The sequence below is a fragment of the Bombina bombina genome, chromosome 2, assembly GCF_027579735.1.
Source record: "Bombina bombina isolate aBomBom1 chromosome 2, aBomBom1.pri, whole genome shotgun sequence".
NCBI classification, from domain to species: domain Eukaryota; kingdom Metazoa; phylum Chordata; class Amphibia; order Anura; family Bombinatoridae; genus Bombina; species Bombina bombina.
In genome coordinates this window covers 947152292-947176152 of record NC_069500.1, presented here as the reverse complement: position 1 = coordinate 947176152, position 23861 = coordinate 947152292, and the positions used below count along the sequence as shown (strand labels likewise).

The 23861-nt window shown below is 34.7% G+C and overlaps 1 protein-coding gene across 2 annotated transcripts in view; it reads right to left on the bottom strand.

Moving 5' to 3' along the window:
* The window catches only part of CCSER1 (coiled-coil serine rich protein 1), a 1500652-nt gene that overhangs the window by 1041968 nt on the left and 434823 nt on the right, over window positions 1–23861 (bottom strand). For both annotated transcript variants that reach the window (XM_053703431.1, XM_053703432.1), the window contains exon 4: window positions 3431–3521. In XM_053703431.1, coding sequence (XP_053559406.1) covers window positions 3431–3521 — 91 coding nt within the window. The remainder of the gene's footprint in view (window positions 1–3430; window positions 3522–23861) is intronic.

Here is a 23861-nt window from a genome sequence, read left to right as displayed (position 1 = left end):
TGCCCTGCAAAAGGCCCTTTAAGGGCTATTGCTGGTTTATTGTAAGTTAGGGTTTTTTTATTTTGTGGGGGCTATTAGATTAGGTGTAATTAGTTTAAATATATGATCATTTCTTTTTTATTTTGTGTAATTTAGTGTTTGTTTGTTTTTTGTAATTTAGGTAATTCTATTTAATTTAGGTAATTTATTTAATTGTAGTGTAAGGTTAGGTGTTAGTGTAACTCAGGTTAGGTTTTATTTTGCAGGTAAATTTGTATTTATTTTAGCTAGGTAGTTAGTAAATAGTTAATAACTATTTAGTAACTATTCTACCTAGTTAAAATAAATACAAACTTAGCTGTAAAATAAAAATAAACCCTAAGCTAGATACAATGTAACTATTAGTTATATTGTAGCTAGCTTAGGGTTTATTTTACAGGTATTTAGTTTTAAATAGGAATTATTTAGTTATTAATAGTAGGTTTTATTTAGATTTATTTTAATTATATTTAAGTTAGGGGGTGTTAGGGTTAGACTTAAGTTTAGGGGTTAATAACTTTAGTATAGTGGCGGCGACGTTGGGGGCGGCAGATTAGGGGTTGATAACTGTAATGTAGGTTGCAGCGATGTTAGGGGCAGCAGATTAGGGGTTAATAATATTTAACTAGTGTTTGTGATGCGGGAGTGACTTTAGAATGCATTACGAATCTTGCGGGATAGGCTGTACCGCTCACTTTTTTGGCCTCCCAGAAAAAGCTTGTAATATCGGCGCTATGGAAGTCCCATTGAAAAAAGACTGTACGCAAATTGTGTAAGTTAATTTGCGCTAAGGCCAAAAAATTTTGCGGTACAGCTGTACCTACAAGACTTGAAATAGTAGCAGTAGTGAAAAAGCAGCGTTATAACCCTTAACGCTGCTTTTTTACTCATAACGCAAAACTCGTAATCTAGCCGATTGTTACATCCACTTCTGTCAGTCTGTAAATATGTACAGAAACCTCAAAATCAGCTTATGACTTATACAGAAAAAGATACATTTTTAGAATATATAACTTCACCTTAAGCCAAACAAAATGGTGCTGAATATGTTCATTCTTGAAGATAAATTACAAAATTATAATAAGGACACAAGCCATTTTCAGCATCAGAAAGGTTTGCCGGCGTATTATTTAAAGTAATTTGCAAAAATATGTTAACAAAGGGAACAGGTAGCATGAAAAGAAAGTTCAAAATGTTTTATCCAAAATAACACTCCAGTGTAGAACATTTTTCTAGCGGTAATGCAAAATGTGTAATTGGACAAGAAACACATTTTGTAATAAAATAATGGAATATTATTCCACTTTGCAGCTGCTGACTAATGAACTGAAAAGAATCTTTTCACGTTAACATTTCAACATATTGATCATGATTATGGAGACAGCAGGCATGTGCTAGTATTGTCCAATTTTTTTTTATTAAAGTCAAACGCAGTGTGAAGCCTGCATTCATCTTGTTCCACTTTAAAACATTTTTTTTAAATATTTTACCCCTAGTCTTAGCTGGTAATTACCTATGGTTTCCTAAAAAGCTTTTGTATTGTAATGGAATATGTTCTTTACACAAAGTATCGGTCTGATTACATTTTTGATGGAAATCTAAATAAAGATGTATATGGTAGGAAGCCGGAAAATAAAATATTTTAAGGAAATAAGGGAATATTTTAAGAATAAATTGCTCATTACAAGATAAAAATAGTGGTTATATATTTTGGGAAATATACAGACACACAAACTCAAAACATGGAGGCAGACTACACTTTAACTACGGGCCTGATTATAAGTAGTGCGCTAAAAGGGGCTTATTGCGGGTGTTTGCGCGCATCGGTTTTACCGCTCGTATTACAAGTTGAAAGTAACAGAGATCGCTTGAGCATAATTGAAGTTAACACATGTCGTCAGAGCTCTGGTCAACTGTTTTGCAAAACAAAAAAGTGTTACAAAACACATCAAAAATACTTTACAAAATATAGTTACACTCATAATAACACCATCTAATAAAATGATAAAAATAATGGACAAAAAAGTTATCAGGACTTGTATTTATGTGTGTATATATATATCTATGAGTGTACATATGTATTTATATGTGCATATATGTATTTACAGACATCTATACACATATAAACACAAACATATATATGTATACATATATAGACATACTGTAAGTGCATTGGATCCCTTTGCAGTTAAATAGATGAAAACATGAAAAAGTATATTTATGCAATATTCATATTTAATAAAGTGTTATAGTTTTTATTGACTGTAAATATTTATCATTCCAATGTTCTGCACATAGTATTTGTAAAAAGATATATATATACTGTATATACACATATATATACAGCATATGTATATATATATATTAATATATATAATAATATATATATATATAATATAATATATACATATATATAATATATACATATATATATATATATATATATATATATATATATATACACACACATATATATATATATATATCTCAGAAAGCACTCAGTGGTCTTCTTCAGATAAGAAATAGCTTTTATTCCAATACTTAAAAACTCATGACTTTTTTTTTGTCCTGAAGCTACCATTTGACAAAGGGACCAGACCGGTGTCCAAAACGTCATGAGTTTTTAAGTATTGGAATAAAAGCCATTTCTTATCTGAAGAGGTCCACTGAGTGGTTTCTGATCTTGGAATATTGCATTACGTTGTTAGCACCTTGGCGATTGTACCTATGAGGAGTGCATATTTTACTGAAGATAAATATATATAAATCCCTATTTCATTTTATTTAAACAATGTAGTACAGCAGTGAGTAAGGCCAGTAGAATGCGTGAGGACACATGAACAACTCAGTTAAAAAGTTTAAAGGGACAGTCTACACCTTAGTCATCTTAAAATCTTACTTTAGATTAAGCTGTAAATGGCCTCCTCCACCATTTTCTATATCATGCAGCCGGAAGGGTAAAAAAGTTATTTTAAAAAGAATATTGTTTCTGGCCACTTTGAAATGGCTGCCAAACTCCACCCACTGTTGACATCACGATGCAAGCTGCATATGGCATCACAAAAGCCTCACTAGTTGGATTCAGCAGACTGTCAATGCTATTCAGCAGAGTACACAGGTGCAGCTTGGATTGTGACATCATCAGTGGGAGGAGTTTGATGGCCATTTCGAAGTGGCCAGAAACTATATTATTTTCAAATTAACTTTTTTACCGTTTCTGCTGCATGATATAGATAGGGGTGCAGGAGGCTATTTGCAACTTAATATAAGGTAAGACTTTAAGATGACAAAAGGTGTAGACTGTCGCTTTTAAAGCAATTATATTTTGGACATACTAGAAGGTTAGTGCACATTTATTTATTATTTTAGAGAATGATACCAGAGAGTAACCATAAATATTACAGTTACTTACCTCGTCTAAGGTGTTGCTCTTCTGTAAACTCCAAGTCAAGCATGAGGTCATCTTCGTCCAATTCACAGGAGCCCAAATTATTCAACACATCCTGGTAACAAAGGCAACAATATATTACATTTTACAAAAATACCCATCTATTAAGGACACATATGTAAACACAATACATACTATATAAACATTGTACATTAGAGGAAGAAACAACAGAACGTTGTCACCAACTACATCCAGCACTGCTAACCAATGTGAGCGAACAACTACCAGGGTACACTGAAAGACCAATGTAGCAACATCTCAGCATTGCTCCTCAGTAATACATATGTTTATTCCATACGGACAAAAAACTAAAAAGTTACTTTTATATGACATAGCAAACATCCTGAGGTGTCATTTGATGGTTCTAAGAAGCTCAGAGGCAATCCTAAGGCAGTCTTGGTAGGATTTGGGCAGTCTGTGGATAGGGTTTGGTGTACTGCTGATCAATATTTCAGGCTTCTTTTTAATAGCCAAGAAATACAGGGACATGGTACTTCAGTGTGACATGCTCTACAAATCATCCAGCTGTTTGCACATATAACGGTGGATAACAATCAAATCAAATTATTTTTTTTATTTAAATTGGGATTTTTTTAATAAAATGTTTTTTGAGGGAAAATCTATTTAAAAAATAAGTTTCTATTTAAGACATATTATAGTCCAAAGGTTATTCATCCCGAAAAAAAGTATTTGTTTTTAATTATGTAACATGAGGCTGTATATTCATGGTTCCTATTTTTATATTTTGTTTGGTAAATTAATTGAGTTACACCATTCACAATGTTCTATCTGAGGTTTGTGTAAGATTATTTTGGGCAATTTTTCTATCAAGAAGATTTTATAACAGATGCTAAGTTTTGTAGTTCTCAAAACTGTGAATTTTTGTCTGGAGAGATAATATGCCTCTCATTTACAGCAAACATTATAAAGTAACATACAGAGTTGAGAAAAAGAAAAAGATCTAAATTTCATTGTTCCTCTGCAAATCTTTGTGTACAGAATAAGCCTTTACCTCTTTTACCTCTGAAATGGATATTTAATTCAAATTTTAACTTCATGATTTAGATAGAGCATGCAATTTAAAAAAACTATCACCTAGATTACGAGTTTTGTGTTAGAGGCTGTGCGGTGCTAACGAGCAGTTTTGTCTCTCCGCTCACTTACCTACAGCGATGGTATTACAGGTTTTTACAAACCCAGCGTTAAAAGATAAGAAGTGAACGCTGAGCAAAATTTTGCTCCTTACCGCACTCCAATACAGCGCTGCTTAAGTCAGTGGTGAGCTAGTGTAACGTGCTCGTGCACGATTTCCCCTTAGGAATCAACGGGGAGAGCCAGCTGAAAAAAAGTCTAACACCTGCCAAAAAGCAGCGTAAAACTCAGCCCCATCGATTTCTATGGGGAAATAAAAGTTATGTCTACACCTAACAGCCTAACATGAACCCAGAGTCTAAACACCCCTAATCTTACACTTATTAACCCCTAATCTGCCAACCCGACACCTACATTATAATTATTAACCCCTAATCTGCCGCTCCGGACATCGCCGCCACCTACATTATACTTATGAACTCCTAATCTGCTGCCCTTAACATCGCTGACACCTACATTATATTTATTAACCCCTAATCTGCCTTCCCCAATGTCGCCGACACCTACATTATATTTATTAACCCCTAATCTGCCGCCCCCAACGTCGCCGAAACTATATTAAAGTTATTAATCCTTAAACCTAAGTCTAACCCTAAACCTAACACCCCCTAACTTAAATATAATTTAAATAAGTCTAAATAAATATTCCTATCATTAACTAAATTATTCTTATTTAAAACTAAATACTTACCTATAAAATAAACCCTAAGATAGCTACAATATACAACTAATAGTTATTTTTATTTTACAGGCAAGTTTGTACTTATTTTAACTAGGTAGAGTAGTTATTAACTATTTAATAACTACCTAGCTAAAATAAATACAAAAGTACCTGTAAAATAAAACCTAACCTAAATTACAATAACACCTAACACTACATTATAATTAAATAAATTTACTAAATTAAATACAATTAAATAAATTACATACAATTAGCTAAATTAAATTAGCTAAAGTACAAAAAAAACACTAAATTACAGAAAATAATAAACAAATTACGGATATTTAAACTAATTACAAATAATCAAATAGCCCTATTAAAATAAAAAAGCCCCCCCCCCCCAAATAAAAAAAAAGCCTAAACTAAACTACCAATAGCCATTAAAAGGGCCTTTTGCGGGGCATTGCCCCAAAGTAATCAGCTCTTTTACCTGTAAAAAAAAATACAAACAACCCTCCCAACAGTAAAACCCACCACCCACACATCCAACCCCCCAAATAAAATACTATCTAAAAAAACCTAAGCTCCCCATTGCCCTGAAAAGGGCATTTGGATGGGCATTGCCCTTAAAAGGGCAGTTAGCTCTTTTGTCGCCCAAAGTCCCTAACCTAAAAATAAAACCCACCCAATACACCCTTAAAAAAACCTAACACTAACCCCCTGAAGATCGACTTACTGGGATAAGTCTTCATCCAAGCTGGGCCGAAGTTCTCAATGAAGCCGGGAGAAGTCTTCATTAAGACGGCATCTTCTATCTTCATCCATCCGGCGCGGAGCGGGTCCATCTTCAAGACATTATCTTGTAATTTGTTTTTATTTTCTGTAAATTAGTGTTTGTTTGTTTTTGTACATTAGCTAATTTAATTTAATTTAGCTAATTGTATGTAATTTATTTAATTGTATTTAATTTATTAAATTTATTTAATTGTAGTGTAGTGTTAGGTGTTATTGTAACTTAGGTTAGGTTTTATTTTACAGGTACTTTTGTACTTATTTTAGCTAGGTAGTTATTAAATAGTTAATAACTATTTAATAACTATTGTACCTAGTTGAAATAAATACAAACTTGCCTGTAAAATAAAAATAAACCCTAAGCTAGCTACAATGTAATTATTAGTTATATTGTAGCTATCTTAGGGTTTATTTATAGGTAAGTATTTAGTTTTAAATAGGAATAATTTAGTTAATGATAGGAATATTTATTTAGATTTATTTAAATTATATTTAAATTAGGGGGTGTTAGGTTTAGGGGTTAATAACTTTAATATAGTAGTGGCGGCGACGTTAGTGGCGGCAGATTAGGGGTTAATAATATAATGTAGGTGTCGGTGACATTGGGGAAGGCAGATTAGGGGTTAATAGATATAATGTAGGTGTCGGCAATGTTGGGGGCAGCAGATTAGGGGTTAATAAGTATAATGTAGGTGGCGGCGGTGTCCGGAGCGGCAGATTAGGGGTTAAAAATTTAATTTTAGTGTTTGCGATGTGGGAGGCCCTCGGTTTAGGGGTTAATAGGTAGTTTATGGGTGTTAGTGTACTTTTTAGCACCTTAGTTATGAGTTTTATGTTACGTTGTACCATAAAACTCTTAACTACTGACTTCTAAATTCGTTAGGACTCTTGACGGGGTAGGGTGTACCGCTCACTTTTTGGCCTCCCAGGACAGACTCGTAATACCGGCGCTATGGAAGTCCCATAGAAAAAAGACTTTACGAAGTTTACGTAAGTCGGTTTGCGTTAAGGCCAAAGAAGGGTGCGGTCACCCTAAACCTTCAAGACTCGTAATAGCAGCGGGTGTAAAAAAGCAGCGTTAGGACCTCTTAACGCTGCTTTTTTACCCTAATGCACAACTCGTAATCTAGCCGAATATAATCCAATTTATTACCATTAACATTTAGGAACCAGCTCCTACTAGCATATTAAATAGTACACCGTTTAAATGTGTTTTGTGATGGCCTGAGGGTCAAAATTAGTGCTTTTGCAATGTCTTTTTTTCATTATGTATTTGTTTTGTTTCAAAGACTTTGGGCGCCATTACTAAAGGGCGGACGGACAGCTTCTTAACTCGCGAAGCTGTCCGCCCGCCTCCGCTACACACGGGCAGCGGATCTGTTGATCCGCTTGCCCGTATGTATCATTACACACTCATCGGAGTGTGTAATGCCCGCCCCTTCAATCGCGCAACCAATCATGTGACTGAAGGGGCTGTCAATCACCGAGAGCGAGCGTGCTGTCGGTGATTTTGCTTCGCCACCTAAGAGGTGGCGTAGGAAGCAGCGGTCTAATGACCGCTGCTTCTTACATTGCGGGAAGCAGGCTCGCATATGCGAACCTGCCCTGCAAAAGGCTCCAGAGCAGCTTTCGCTGCTTAGTACATGGAGCCATTTGAATTTGTTTCAAAAACTTCAATGAACAGAAGATTGTTTGGAGTGGAATAGAGCTAGAAAAGTTGCTAAGCATGAGGGAGGGTCAGGCAGTAAAAATGAGAGTAAAACATATGTTGATGTTTTAGTTAAATAAAACTATTTAAAATGTTATTATTAAGGTAATCATTATTTTTCTCCTTCCAATAAAATACAGCAGAAAAGCTGTCCAAATATGAATGATTAACCTATTAAACGGGAGATTGTTGAACTCCAAAAAATTTATTAAAACAAATCAGTAATTTTCTGATTTAAATGTAAACCCAATCTAAAAAGTTATTCTAAAACTAAAACCTTCATCTGGTTGTAAATATTAAGATTATAACTACCTGCAAGAATGAGTCTTTATGCAAAAAAAACATGAATTCAATTGAGCCTCACTGACTAGTGATTTAAATTGTGATTTAAAGGGACAGTCTACACCAGAATTTTTATTGTTTTAAAAGATAGATAATCCCTTTATTACCCATTCCCCAGTTTTGCATAACCAACACAGTTATATTAATATAATTTTAACCTCTGTGATTATCTTGTATCTAAGCCTCTGCAAACTGCCCCTTTATTTCAGTTCTTTTGACAGACTTGCAGTTTAGCCAATCAGTGCCTGCTCCCAGATAACTTCACGTGCACGAGCACAGTGTTGTCTATATGAAATACATGAACTAACACCCTCTAGTGGTGAAAAACTGTTAAAATGCATTCTGAAAAGAGGTGGCCTTCAAGTTCTAAGAAATTAGCATATGAACCTCCTAGGTTAAGCTTTCAACTAAGAATACCAAGAGAACAAAGCAAAATTGGTGATAAAAGTAAATTGGAAAATTGTTTAAAATTGCATGCTCTATCTGAATCATGAAAGTTTATTTTGGCCTAGACAGTCCCTTTAAATCAAGGTTTTAATTAATTTGATTTAATTAAAATGCATCCTGCTGCAGGTTGTATATGACCTGCAAGGGAGGTGAGGCATACTAAAGAGTACTTGGGTCTTTGCTAGGGACCACTCATTCAAGTACTGCTGTGGGGAGCTAATTGGCACAAGGTTGGTTATATATTTTTTTTTATGGTAAAGTGTTACTTCTAGTAAATTATTGCTCAGCATGATTATATTAAATTTTAAAGGCTTTAGCAATTAGATAGACAATTGGAAAAAGAGGTAATCTGTAGTTTAGAAGAGTGAGAAATGAAGGAATTCTATTAAAGAGTCATATTACCCAAATTCTCAATCACAGGAAAGTGATGCAGCTTATCTGTAAAAGCTCACTTGAAAAATATTTAAACACACCAAACGTCAGGGACTAACTGAGGTGTGTCCAAGTGTGATACCTTTGGGCATTGCCCCCAGTGATCTGCCTTTAGAACCCTGCTGTAGGGAATATTATACATTCTCCAAGACATGGAAATTAGCATTACTGACAATAAGCAGCGCCACAACCAGCACTGCAGGAATAAAAACTCCACATAAACAAAAGAGCAGTACAACAGAGGAATGTAATGTAAAAAACATTAAAATTCTACTTTATTAATCCATTAGATTTAAAAAAAAAACGTTTTTTTTTTTAAAATGAAAATGCTTTTTAGGAAAAATCTATCAAAAGATATTTTTTTTTTTTTAATTTGAAATACATTATAATCTAAAGGTTATTCATCTTAAAAAAAAAAAAGATACATTTTAATTTCACATTTATTTCTGTTATCAAATGTGTTTCATTCTCTTGGTATCCTGTACTTTGTTGAAGGAAAGCAATGCTCTACTGGGTGCTAGCTAAGCACATTGGGTGAGCCAATGACAAGCAGACAGTTTACATTAATGTATTTCTCCATAGACTACCTGTGTATGCTTTTCAACAATAGATACCAAGAAAACAAAGCACATTAGATAAAATAAGTAAATTGTAAAGTTGTTTAAAGTTGCATGTTCTATTTGAATCATGGGTGTTTAATTTTGACTTTATTGTTCCTAATAGAAGATTATTTGGAGTGGAATAGATCTGCACAAGGACCTAAGTGTGAGGAGGGAGGTGCAAGAATTAAAAATGAAATATAATATTCTTTTAGCTAAATAAAACTATTTAAAATGACCAGTAAATACAGAAGATGTGCATAATCAACAGATGAATGATAACAAGACAATGCAATAGCACTTAGTCTGGACTTTAAATGAGTAGTAGAATTTTTACTGACAAATTTCAAAGTTATCTCTTTTTCCACTCCCACTGCATCATAAAACAGCTATCAGCCAATAACAAATGCATATACGTATATTCTATGAATTCTTGCACATGCTCAGTAGGAGCTGGTGTCTCAAAAAGTGTAAATATTAAAAAGACTGTGCACATTTTGTTAATTGGAATTAAATTGGAAAGTTGTTTAAAATTGTATGCTCTATCTGAATCATGAAAATTTAATTTTGACTTGAGTGTCCCTTTAACCCTTTGAGTGCTAAGCACTTTCCCACCTGGGTGCTAAGCACATTTGAGGGGTTTTTAATTTTACATTTTTTTTTACTTTTTTTCTTTTAATTTCAGATCCCCAAGACTTATACCATTGGAAATGTTAGACGATTACCTTTCCAATGGTTGGTCTTGGGGGTCTGTAGCTGCTTAGATGCCTGAGATACAGGCTTCTAAGCAGCATGCCCCCTTTCCCTATATTCAGTTTTTTTTACATAAAGTTGCGCGGTGACATCATCACGTCATTACGCGTGACGTCACCACGCAAAACGGGAAGCCCCGGCGATGCCTGTCACTCTACAGGCACGATCGCCGGGGTAGGAGCGGGTGGGAGCGGGTGGGAGCCCCCAGATCTCCCTCAAGGTGGGAGAGTGCTAGCGACGGCTCTGAGCTGTCGTTAGCACCTGAGTGAGAAACTCTGCGACGGCTCAGAGCCGTCGTTAGCACTCAAGGGGTTAAATTGCTATTATTAAGGTAATGGTTATTTTTCTATAGTTAAATAAAACTATTTAATATAAATTGTTATTATTAAGGTAATCATTATGTTTTTCTTCCTTTAATAAAGTAAACTTTAAAGCTCAAAAATGAATCAAATATGAACTACCAAATTAATATTTAATTGAAATTGTAATTTTTTTTTTTTTTTTTACAATACCTTCATCGGTTGGTCTGTTCTTTTGTTTATGTGGAAACTTTTTTTTGCCACAATACTGGTTTTGGTGCTGCTTATTGGCAGTTATGATAATTTCCTTGTTTTGGAGAATGACTAGAAATATTCCATTGTCATGTAACCCGCACTGTCCAGCATAGCAGAGGTTAATTTTCTTGTAACCCTAACTTAGGAATCCTCTCAGAAAACAGACACAATTTTTTTATGGTACTCTGTGAAGCTTGGAGATGCACAGCACTAACCACAAGCTATTTCCAGAGCCAAATACCAGCATTAAGGGGCAATACAACTTGACATGGGTGATTGACAACACTATGTCACTAATACAAAGATCTGGGGTCATTAACAGGTTAACTAGCCTTGTAAAGAAATATACTTTTATAAGTAATAATGTCTTGGAACAAAAAAGAATGGATAATACATGGTTTTTAATATCAAAATGTTCTGTGCTACCTAAAGAATGTATTGGACTGAAAAGTTATGCAAATTAAATAAATTTAGTTTTTTTTTAATGCAAGAGCCAAAAAAGATGGGGTTGGGTTTTCTGAAAAAAATAGCTGTGCGGGAAATCCAGCTTGGCGCCGCATATTGCAGCACCAAGCCAGATTCCCCACAATGCTATTGGCTAAGAGGTGGAAACGCCACCTCTCTGCCAAATAGCGAAGATAGCGTTCTGCCGGTGGGCTGTCTTAGCAGCTCAGTAAAGGTGATCGCTTGGAACAAAGGAGCTTTCAGCATGAAATATTTTATACTTCATGAAAGAAAGTCCCTTTTATTTGTTCAAATATTAAATCCTAGTGTTTCAGATTGCTAGAATTTATAATCACTTTAATACATGGCAATAGAAAGCCATGTTAAAGGGATACTAAACCCAATTTTTTTCTTTAATGATTAAGACAGAGCATGCAATTTTAAGCAACTTTTCGGGTTCAGAACCCTGGATAGCGCTGGCTAGTTGGTGGCTATATTTAGCCACCAATAAGCAAGCATAATCCAGGTTCTGAACCAAAAATGGGCTAGCTCATTAACTTTCCTGATTTGTAAATAAAGATAGCAAGAGAACAAAGAAAAATTGATAATAAAGGAGTAAATTAGAAAGTTGATTAAAGTTGCATGTTCTATCTGAATCATTAAAGAAAATATTTGGGTTTGGTATCCCTTTAATTTATGTATGTATTTATTATCTTAGTTTATATTCTTGCTTTTACAATCATATTGAAATGCTAAGATTCCATGCTGCGATTTCAGCTATTTAAGTACATTTGATTAAACATATAACTTTAAGGATGATAATGAACACAACTGCCCAGTGCCCAGTCGTAGTAGCATTAAAATTGCTTTAGGAGTAATAATACAACAAAGCAATTTTCTCTGATTAATAATAATATAAATGTTATTAATAAAGTAGAAACATTAGTTAGTTTGCCACACAATATCTAGTTATTAGCTTACCCATCATCTAAATAAAGACTTAAAGCAAAATGTTTTTGGGTTTTTTTACATAACAGACTTTTCTTACAGTTCATAATATTTCTATACTGCTGGAGGAATTAAAGTATATCTATGAATATGGATAAGACTCTGTAGTTTGCTGGGTATATATGCAGAGATACAATGTATGCAAATCGGGGCTATTTCCATAGAACAATTGCTCAAAATCGTACCATAAAAATAATTCCCAATTACCTAGGTAAAATAATGCAATATACCAAGAGAATAAAAAAATGCACAATAAAATGCTCTAGTTTTAATTATAACTCAAATGGGTTATTTGGATGCTTTTTTTTTTTTTTTAACAAGTCCCAGAGGACATACCTGAAGCAGAAGTAATATGCTGTATGTAAAAAATGTATATAAAGCCCTAGGGTGATATGTATATGCAGTATTAAGTAGACATGGTTGACTACAAGTGAATTGCAAGTCTTTTGTTGTTGCTAAAATAAATAGCATTTTTTAACTCCCAGTGTTTCATGTGTAGGGTTAGATTACAAGTGGAGTGCTAATTTATCGCATGCCTGTAAATGGGCAAATGTGCCCGTTTACGGGCACGTAAAAAATAACTCGAAATTACAAGCAGTTGTTTATTACTACCGTGAGCTTACGGTAGCAATTTGTGTTAAGAAAATTAACCAGAGGTCAAACATTTGGTTAATTTTTAAAATAACCCCCAATTGTCCCTAAAATAAAGAATATTCATTTTTTTTATTAAAAAAAATTATCTTTTTTTTTAATTAAAAAAAGTATCTTTTTTTATAATAAAAAAAAACAAACTGCAAAAAGCAGTTTTATGGGGTTAAACTTAGCGGGTGCAGGGTGTTAGAAAAAAAAACGACACTGAAAAATGCCTTTACATAGCGGTTTATGGGAGCTGTTTGTTCCCTGTAAATATATATATATATTCAAACACATATATATATATTTACAATCTGCTGCCCATTGCTGTGCAACTTACCCCCTTCACTAGTTCTCATGCCATGTTTCACATTCCCGTTGCGTTCGCATTTGCATGCGCTGGTATTACTAAGTGGAGCACAAATATCGCTTTTGCGGAAACTATATTTTGCGATCCACTTACAATCTAGCCCTTACTGTTTTATATTCCTAATATTGTAATTGGCCCTAAAGCAAAGTTCTCAATATAATTCAAGTACTTTGAAATTATAATATAAAATGCTAATTATGTTTAGTAAAAAAAAAAAAAAAAAGCAATAAGCTGTATTTGTTTTCTACCCTTAAAATCTGAACTGTTAGTTCAGTTCTGAGAATTGGAAATGCACACTACAGATTTGGCAAACCTAGCTCAGTGATAAGGAAGTTTAAAATAATGCAGATTGTCTGACACAGTCACCAGTTTGTCATGGACAGGGCTACCTAATCTCACTTTTATTAGTTGTGTCTAATAACCCTGTCACTGCCACCCATTTGTCACTGCTAGGTCATTTCTTGCAAAAGTTTATCACACCAGGACTACTTACCAAGCTTTGACAGGGAAAGAGTGTGGGTAAGAAGTTAACAGTACTATGATCCCAGCTACCTTATCCATGTACCTTACCAAGCATAAGAGTCAACCCAAAATAACCCCAAATTCCTGTCTGCAAAGCCCCAAATCAGTATACGCCACTATCAAGTCCTCTGTGTTAAGGGAACCTTGAGCCACCCTTAAATCTTACTTAGGGGCTGATTTATCAATGTCTGGCGGACATAATACACTGTAGCTTATCATGTGCACCAGACATCACTGAATGTCGACAGCATACGCTGCCGGTATTTATCATTGCACAAGCAGTTCTAGTAAACTGCTTCTGCAATGCTGCCCCCTGCAGATTTACGGCCAATTGGGTGCTAGCAGAGGGTGTCAATCTACCTGTCAATCTACCTGATCGTATGCAATCAGGTGGATTGATGTCCGTTGCTTCTTAACTCCTGTTTCCGCCAAGGCTGGCGCAAAAACAGGGGTAATCGGCCCCTTAATGTAAACAAAAATAAATAACTAAATCTCATTCAGTAATGTTATTTAAAAAACTACTTCCAAGCTCACTGTGCTTTTAAAAATACAGAGAATTAAATACATAGAATTAGATGACATATGAAAATATAGTAACCTTACATTTGAAGAAAAAAAATACAAAAATAAGCAGGGATTAAAACAAATGTACAGAATCTCTTAACTGATAAATTAGAAAGCAATCTTAAATAGATAAATTAGAAAGCAAAGTAATCTTTGCAGATGGTAAATTCAATTTCCAGCTTTGTTATTTTCTGAAGTAGAATGAGCAAGCACAGTTTATACCCTCCCTCCAGATCACATGGTCCCATGGGGTGGTTTAAACCTCCCCTTTTAATATGGTGTAGCAATTCTAGTAGGTGGCGTGCGCAATTAACCTTCTGTGCTCTAAAACCATAGAGAAATGTGTGTATGTCTTTTTAAGGGATTTAATCAGGGGCTGGTAATATCAGTGTGGTTTGCCTATGGCCTTAACCAACATTACATTTGGAAACTTTTTCAGGTAGTCTGTAAAAATTTAGAGTGTCAGGGGAGTTTTCAAGTTCTTTTAACTGTGGAATTAGCGAAGGGAAACATGGCCTTGTAAATGTGTTAAGTATCAAGACTTCAGATTGTTATCATCTAAACAGGACTGGCGTTTGTTAAAGGGACACTCAATCAAAATTAAACTTTCATTATTCAGATAGAGCATGCCATTTTAAACAACTTTCCAATTTACTTCCGTTAACTAAATGTGCAGAGTCTTTTTATATTTAAACTTTTTGAATCACCAGCTTCTACTGAGCATGTGCAAGAATAAGTGCGTATGCATTTGTGAATAGCTGATTGCTGTCACATGGTACATGTATGCATTTGTGATTGGCTGATGGCTGTCACATGGTACAGGGGGAGTGGAAAAAGACATAACTTTTAAAATTGTCAGAAAAAAAATCTACTACTCATTTGAAGTTCAGACTTAAGTGCTATTGCATTGTCTTGTTATCTTGCATTTGTTGATTATGCAAATCTACTGTGTTGACTGGTCCTTTAAGTATGGGCCAATTTTTACCAAAACCCTAACGAAAAATTGTTGCTAATAATCAATCAAAACAGTTTATTGTGATCGTATTGACACTGAAACAGACTCATCAGCAGCAATTAATATGATATTAATTATCAAAAGATAGATTTTGTTCCATCCCTATGTACATTGTTTGTACTCCAAGGCTACTTAGTAACAAAACAATAGAATTTACAGTGAATCCAAACCCGCATAGTGATATCTTTTTTGTCTGAAATACTTTTCTTCATATTCACTTCACACAAACAAGATTATCAAATCAGTCAAATACATAAAAGAAATGCCACATTTAATATTCTTGATTCCCAGAATAAATTTACAGCAAATCAGACTGGATAGCTTTTGTTTATTCATAAAATATATAATTCCATTTGTGTATACAGAATGTTTGCATTTAGCAAAAAAAAATATATAATTTAATGAGATGAATATATGCAGGCAGCAAATGCAATAAAAAAGAATGCAAGCTAGAGATTGTGTGGTTGTAAGTTTCAAGCAAACCTTTTATTCCCTTTAGCTCATGCTGTCCTCTGAAGCTTTTTGTATTCCCAGCAATATCTGTACAGTCAAATGCTGTACCTTCCGAAATCCACAAGGGTTTTACACTGCAAGCACTCTGCATACAAATGTATGTAAATAAAGATACAACACTATCTTTCACCCTGGAGGGCATATTACAAATTTTAAGAGATGAAAGAAATAAAAAAAAAAAAGATTCAGATATACCACGTGTGAAAAAAAAATCACACTGATCGAAATAAATAAATAATTTTGGAGTACTTGATAGGTGGCACGGCAAGATATCAAAAAAATATTTGTTTTGAAATAGCCTTGGGCATTTTTTAATAAACAGTCTGGTTTTGTCAATAGGAAACATTGGTTTCCTCTGACCACTGTGACTGGAACTAATAAAACATCTTGACGGATGCAATTTTTATATTGAACACTCATAAGACAACTTTAGAAGCCAGGAGTATAGTAAAACTTTATTGCATGTTCCAATAAAATACAGTATATTAAATACTACATTATGGATGGAAGTCAATTTCTAGAGAAGCCAAGCAGTGTATTGACGCCATGCTCAATAATACTATTGTAATGTACTGCTGAGGATAATTAATACACCTATTAAACTTTATATCATTCCTCCTGGGAGCTATTGATCACACTAGACCACATCTTAATAGCCTCACATTTTGTGTGTGGGAGTTCTATAAAGTGAATCAAGAAATAGTTTTGTAAAGTTTCTGTCTTCCCATATTTTGACATTAAAGATAGCCCATTGATTCTAAACATCCCAAGTAAAGAAAAGATTACTATGAATAAAAGAGTAAAAGTTCTGACTTAAGCAAGTGTACATTAATACATCCTATTGTGAATGAGTACTTTACCATAATGCAACGTTTAAGGTCAATGTTTCTGTTACATTAAAATCTGTGAGCCAAACCTTTCCGGAAAATGGAACTCTGCAGTTAATGGGATAGCTTGTTGTCTGGCAGGTACTATACCAATTATGTTTTAAGTGCACACAGATTAATTACTGTTTGCTTATGTCTTCATTTCCTTTCAAAAGACAGTGTTAAATGGGCATTGACCCAAGTTGTTAGCAGTTTTGTAAAACTATTCCTTTCTACAACTTGGACATAAATAAAGCTGTGCAGGATACAACCAAGTGAATCTTCTTCTGGATAGTTTTACCAGAACAAATGCAATTTCACTGCCAAATGCATCTAGTGGTATGTACTAATTATTGCCGCCAATATTACATTTCCATTCTACTGCTCATTTTCAGCTGCTGTTCACACTATTGATCTGTAAATCTAGCATGCTGACTTCATATATTTTACAGTAAAATTGTACATGGTAATTGAAAATGGCATTTTTAAGATAAATATTTTGTTACCTGTAAAACGCACTGCTTTTTCAGATACACAAAAGGAAAGAATTAAATTTCTATAACATTTCAGTATTGCACATTTAACAATGCTACATTTATTTAAAACCGTGCAACAAGAAAAGAATAAAAACATATTGCACGCATATCTACATAAAACGCTGCAGCATTCCAACTTCTTTTTAAATCAATTTAGGACAGAGCATTTATATAGATAGATAGATAGATAGATAGATAGATAGATATCCAAGTGGAGCACACTCTCACAAACCACAATTGTCTACCAGGGTGCCAGCGGATAAGGAATACTATGAACAGCATGGGCTTGCACTCTCTGGACTTTCAAAGTGCCTTTAATGTGATGTAACGTTTCAGGGGTTTCGGCTCCCCTTCCTCAGAGGTCTGGCCTGAGGAAGGGGAGCAGAATCCCCGAAAACGTCACATCACATCATCATATAACATTAAAGACACTTTGAAGGTAGAGAGAGTGCAAGCCCATTGCTATTCATATATAAACACACACACCTTGGAGATGTTCTAGAAAATTTGCAAGTTCAGAGAGTGCAGAATCAATACTGATTGAAAAGAAACACATGCACTCAAACGTATATCAATGGTGTATTTAGTCGTAGGCAAAAAAAAAAATGAAAAGAAAATGGGAAATTAAAATTTATTTGGGGACAGACTTTAGACTGTCTGCGTTATTAGTTTACTTTTTTATTTGAGTTTTTTTAAAACATTGCATAAAACTTAATAATTCACAGTTTTTAGAAATTGTCATGTACATTTAGCTTAGTATATTCATTTGAAATACTGACATAAAATTAGGCAGCATTATATAATACCAAAATGGTGTCATTGGGCATGAACAAAGGTCTGCCGTGTCTAGGGATGTTAATATGCAACCTAAACCTATAAAGGCTCATTTATAGGGTGAGATTACCTCACATCCTTTAACTCCCCATTTAAATTATTGTTCCTTCTAGCAATGACAGTCAGTAAACTGAATATGAAACAAGAATGAGGATTAGCCCATTCTTCTACTTACCAGTAGCAAATTTTAACACGTCTGTTCAATTGTTTGTATAACATTCTAACATTTGTTTAATGTAATTGTATTTCTAATGCTTTCTTTAAATGTAATATGCGATTATTTTCTAATAATTCAATTCAAATTATGCAATATTGTATTTAAAATAATTCAAATCAATATATTTGTAACAGTATTTCTAAAGCTCTCTTTAAAAGTTACATTTGATTATACTATATTCAAAATAGAAACATTTGAATTGATATAGTTGTATCTATGTATCAATTTACTAAAATCCCTACTACAAGAACTATCGAACTTCTGATTAGTATTTGTGAAATTGAATAATACATTCAAAAACATAATTTATGTAAGAACTTACCTGATAAATGCATTTCTTTCATGTGGCGAGAGTCTATGAGCTGTTACAGATGGGATATACATTCCTACCAGGAGGGGGCAAAGTTTCCCAAGCCTCAAAAGCCTATAAATACCCCACCCACCTCAAACATACCTCAGTTTAACATATAGCCAAGTAGTGAGGTGGTTAAGGAGTAAAAGCATAAACAAGAGAAGCAGGAAAAAAGATCTGCTTTATAAAAATTGATTAATAATAACAACCCAAAAAAATTGGGTGGGCTTTGTGGACTCTCGCCACCATGAAAGAAATTCATTTATCAGGTAAGTTCTTACATAAATTATGTTTTCTTTCATATAGGTGGCCACTAGCTGTTACTGATGGTATATAATACCCAAGATGTGGAAGTCCATGAGTAACAATAAAGTAAGGGATAAAAAAAAAAAAAGCTACGCTGATAATTTAAATCCAAAATTCAATAAAGTCTTTTCAAAAACAAAATAACTCAAATTATAGGCACTAGAATCAAACTGAGACAGCTGCCTGAAGAACCTTTCTACCAAAAACTGCTTCTGACAAGGTAAAAACATCAAAATGGTAAAGTTTTGTAAAGGTATGCAAAGAAGACCAAGGGGGCTAGTTATCAAGCCGTCTACTTTTCTGGCTTCGCCGGCCCAATACGTCCGCCTAAGCTCGCCTACCTTCGCCGCCGCGGACCTGAAAAAATACGCCTAAGTTATCAAATAAAGCTGTCAAAAAGCCGCGGGGCGATGAGCAGCGGACTGTGACAGTTATCACTCATCCGATCTCGCTGCCCTTCGGCTTTTTCCCAGCTTTATTGCTAGCCTGTCACTAAGCACTCACACTAAACTGCACTGTTCTACCCCCTATACCGGCGCCCCCGGAACCTCCCGCAACTAAATAAAGTTACTACCCCCTAAACCGCCGCTCCTAGACCCCGCCGCAACTCTTATAAATGTATTAACCCCTAAACCGCCGCTCCCGGACACCGCTGCCACCTACATTATACCTAGTAACCCCTATCCTGCCCCCCCTATACCGTCGCCCTCTATTATAAAATTATTAACCCCTATCCTGCTGATCCCGCACCTCTCCGCAACTAAATAAATAGTTTAACCCCTAAACCGCCGCTCCATGAACCCGCCGCAACCTATAATAAATTTATTAACCCCTATCCTGCCCCCCACTACGCCGCCGCCACTGTAATAAAATGATTAACCCCTAAACCTAAGTCTAACCCTAACCATAACGCCCCCCTAACTTAAATATTAATTAAATAAATCTAAATAAATTAACTCTTATTAACTAAATGAATCCTATTTAAAACTAAATACTTACCTTTAAAATAAACCCTAATATAGCTACAATATAAATAATAATTATATTCTAGCTATCTTAGGATTTATTTTTATTTTACAGGTACCTTTCAATTTATTTTAACCATGTACAATAACTATTAAATAGTTATTAACTATTTAATAGCTTACCTAGCTAAAATAAAGAGAAATGTACCTGTGAAATAAATCCTAACCTAAGTTACAATTACACCTAACACTACACTATACTTTAATAAATTATTCCTATTTAAAAATAAATACTTACCTGTAAAATAAACCCTAAGATAGCTACAATGTAATTAATAATTATATTATAGCTATCTTAGGATTTATATTTATTTTACAGGTAACTTTGTATTTATTTTAGCTAGTTAGAATAGTTATTAAATAGTTATTAACTATTTAATAACTACCTAGCTAAAAGAAATACAAAATTACCTGTAAAATAAATCCTAACTTAAGTTACAATTAAACCTAATACTACACTATCATTAAATTAACTAAATAAACTACCTACAAAGAACTACAATGAAATACAATTACATAAACTAACTAAAGTACAAAAAATAAAAAAAGCTAAGTTACAAAAAATAAAAAATTAAGTTACAAACATGTTAAAAATATTACAACAATTTTAAGCTACTTACACCTAATCTAAGCCCCCTAATAAAATAACAAACCCCCCCAAAATAAAAAAAATCCCTACCCTATTCTAAATTACATAAATTTCAAAGCTCTTTTACCTTACCAGCCCTTAAAAGGGCCATTTGTGGGGGCATGCCCCAAAAAGTTCAGCTCTTTTGCCTGTAAAATAAAAATACAACCCCCCCCCAACATTAAAACCCACCACCCACATACCCCTAATCTAACCCAAACCCCCCTTACAAAAACCTAACACTAATCCCCTGAAGATCATCCTACCTTGAGTCGTCTTCACTCAGCCGAGCCACCGATGGAACTGAAGAGGACATCCGGAGCGGAAGAAGTTAATCCTCCAAGCGGCGCTGAAGAAATCTTCCATCCGATGAAGTCATCATCCAGGCGGCGCTGAAGAAGTCTTCGATCCGGCCGATGTCATCTTCAAAGAGGCGCTGAAGAGGTCTTCTATCCGGGCGAAGTCATCTTCCAAGCCGGGTCTTGAATCTTCCTTCCGCCGACGCGGAACCACCTTCTTCACCGACGGACTACGACGAATGACGGCTCCTTTAAGGGACGTCATCCAAGATGGCGTCCCCTCAATTCCGATTGGCTGATAGGATTCTATCAGCCAATCGGAATTAAGGTAGGAAAATCTGATTGGCTGATGGAATCAGCCAATCAGATTGAGCTCGCATTCTATTGGCTGTTCCGATCAGCCAATAGAATGCGAGCTCAATCTGATTGGCTGATTGGATTGCCGAGCGTACCTGCTAGTTTTTTGATAGCTAGCAAAAGTAGTGAGAATGTGCCGCACTTGTGTGCGGAACATCTGGAGTGACGTAAGAATCGATCTGTGTCGGACTGAGTCCGGCGGATCGAAGCTTACGTCACAAAATTCTACTTTTGCCGCTCTCGAGCCTTTGATAACTAAGGCGTATCAGCCTCGCCACAAATACGCTGCGGAATACGCAGCGTATTTGAGGTTGACGGCTTGATAACTAGGCCCCCAAGTGACCACTTTGCAAATTTGATCACCAGAAGCTTCATTCTCGAAAGTCCAAGATGTGGCAACTGATCTTGTAGAATGAGCTATAACTCTCTGAGGCGAAGACAGGCCTGCCTCCAAATAAGCTTTGTGAATTAAAAGTTTCAACCTGAGGTATGTATGAGGTGGGCAGGGTTTGGGAAACTTTGCCTCCTCCTGGTAGGAATGTATATCCCTGCATACGAAGAGAGACGTGCTCTACCAGGAATGAACAACAGCTCATCATCTAGTTCTATGGCGATTTACCACCCAGGAGCAGCCTCTTTTAGACCAGTGTGATTTTCACAGAGGAAAACTTTCCTGAAGTATATCAGTCTGATCCCGTCAAGTAAGGTCAGTCCAGACCCGAAATACTAGGCAATTCTCCTCTGAACAAGGAGCATGACAACCCCAGATGATCGTTCCGGCCTCCTATGGGCCTTGTCAGTGAGGTGCAGCCACATTCCTCTAAGCACACTGAGCAAGGAGTCCACATCTGGTTTCCCCCATCACCCATAGGGAGACTTCCCCAGGGTCATATTTATTTGCATACGAAGATATGCAAGTATATCCAATCAGTAACAGCTTGTGGACTCTTGCCACCTATATCAAATACATTTTGAATGTACATGTTTAATCTAATTATGAACATTTGAAAATGAAAGTAACATTTTAAAACCGGAAATAGCATTTAATTACCAAATTCTAATGGATTTTCATTCTTTTCAACATTTGATTGTCCAAAATGAATGTCCACAGGACTATTCCTTCTACCAAACGAATTACATTTTCAGCACATTCGCCGATCCCTTCTTACCAGCCTGTCATTCATTGTGCTGCTTACCCTAATCACAAATGTCCACCCCCCCCTATACACACTACTAAGGCACCGGGACACGTCTTTTTGCATCCCTTCTAAATTGTTCCCATAAGAATATGGCCCTCAATTCCTCCTGTATATGTTTGATACATTTGTGCTATGTCTTAAAAAAATGGTATCATCGTTGTAGTTTTATCTTTTGTACCCATGGATAGTGTTACAAAATTTGTTGGTGCTTTATAAATAAAGAATAATAATAATAATCTCTTGGAAATCTCTGTAAATTCATACTTGTTAACTAAATAAATTGAATAAAAAAACAAACAAGTAGAAATACTGAAACACACTTTTTGTTTCCATTTAAACCCAACAGAAAAAAATATATATTTAAAGAAATTTGCAAACAACTTTTTAAAACGTGATAAACTGTGTGGTAGTTTTATATCCTATAAACAGAATGTTCCTGAATAAACGTACTAGGAAAGGATGATGTGTTTTATTTTAGAAGTTTTGGTTCATTAGAGGCAAAGATTGAAATAGTGCAGCGACAACAGATTTTACATTTATCAGTGTGCACTCGCGTTTAATAACACAAGCAAAACATCAGATTAGATTTAGTTATTTATAGATAGCGCCTGCATTTTCTGTAATTGAGTAGCTGGTAGCTAGACCTCTTTCAAGCTACAAGATCCCTATCAAACGAAGCATCAGCAAAATAAAACAAATAGCACAGGCAGCTTTAGGTAATTGTTATGTTTATTTAAGAAAAAAATATATGACTAACTTATAGGAATGTGCTTTATGGCTCCATAACATCTATAAGATGAATAATACTGATCATTTTTTAACTCCCTAGAAAGTAAACCGCAACCAATATTTGTCTACATTCATTAGTTTAAAAAGTCTTCAACTCTTTCATGATTTGCATTTTTTTTTTAATCCACTATCCTAAAAAATACTAATTATGGCTGTGTTTTGCACTTTATATCTTTAGGTTAAAAGTTGTTGTTTTTTTTTAATTTTCTTTATTTTCATTTTTTTTTATTGTTTTACCTAAAAACTGTATTTATTTTGAAATGTACATTCACACTTAGCACACTATATTTAGTAAGAGTTTTGTGTTAGAAAATAATGAATTTAATCCAATTAAACTTCATTTAAATCCACATCACAAATACCTTTTAAACATTTAATGGGAAATCACTGTGGCTGATTACATTCTTTAAAGTTCAATACTATCTAAAAATGTGTATATAACAAAGCGTTTTTTTACTACTCTAGACCAAGTAATTAC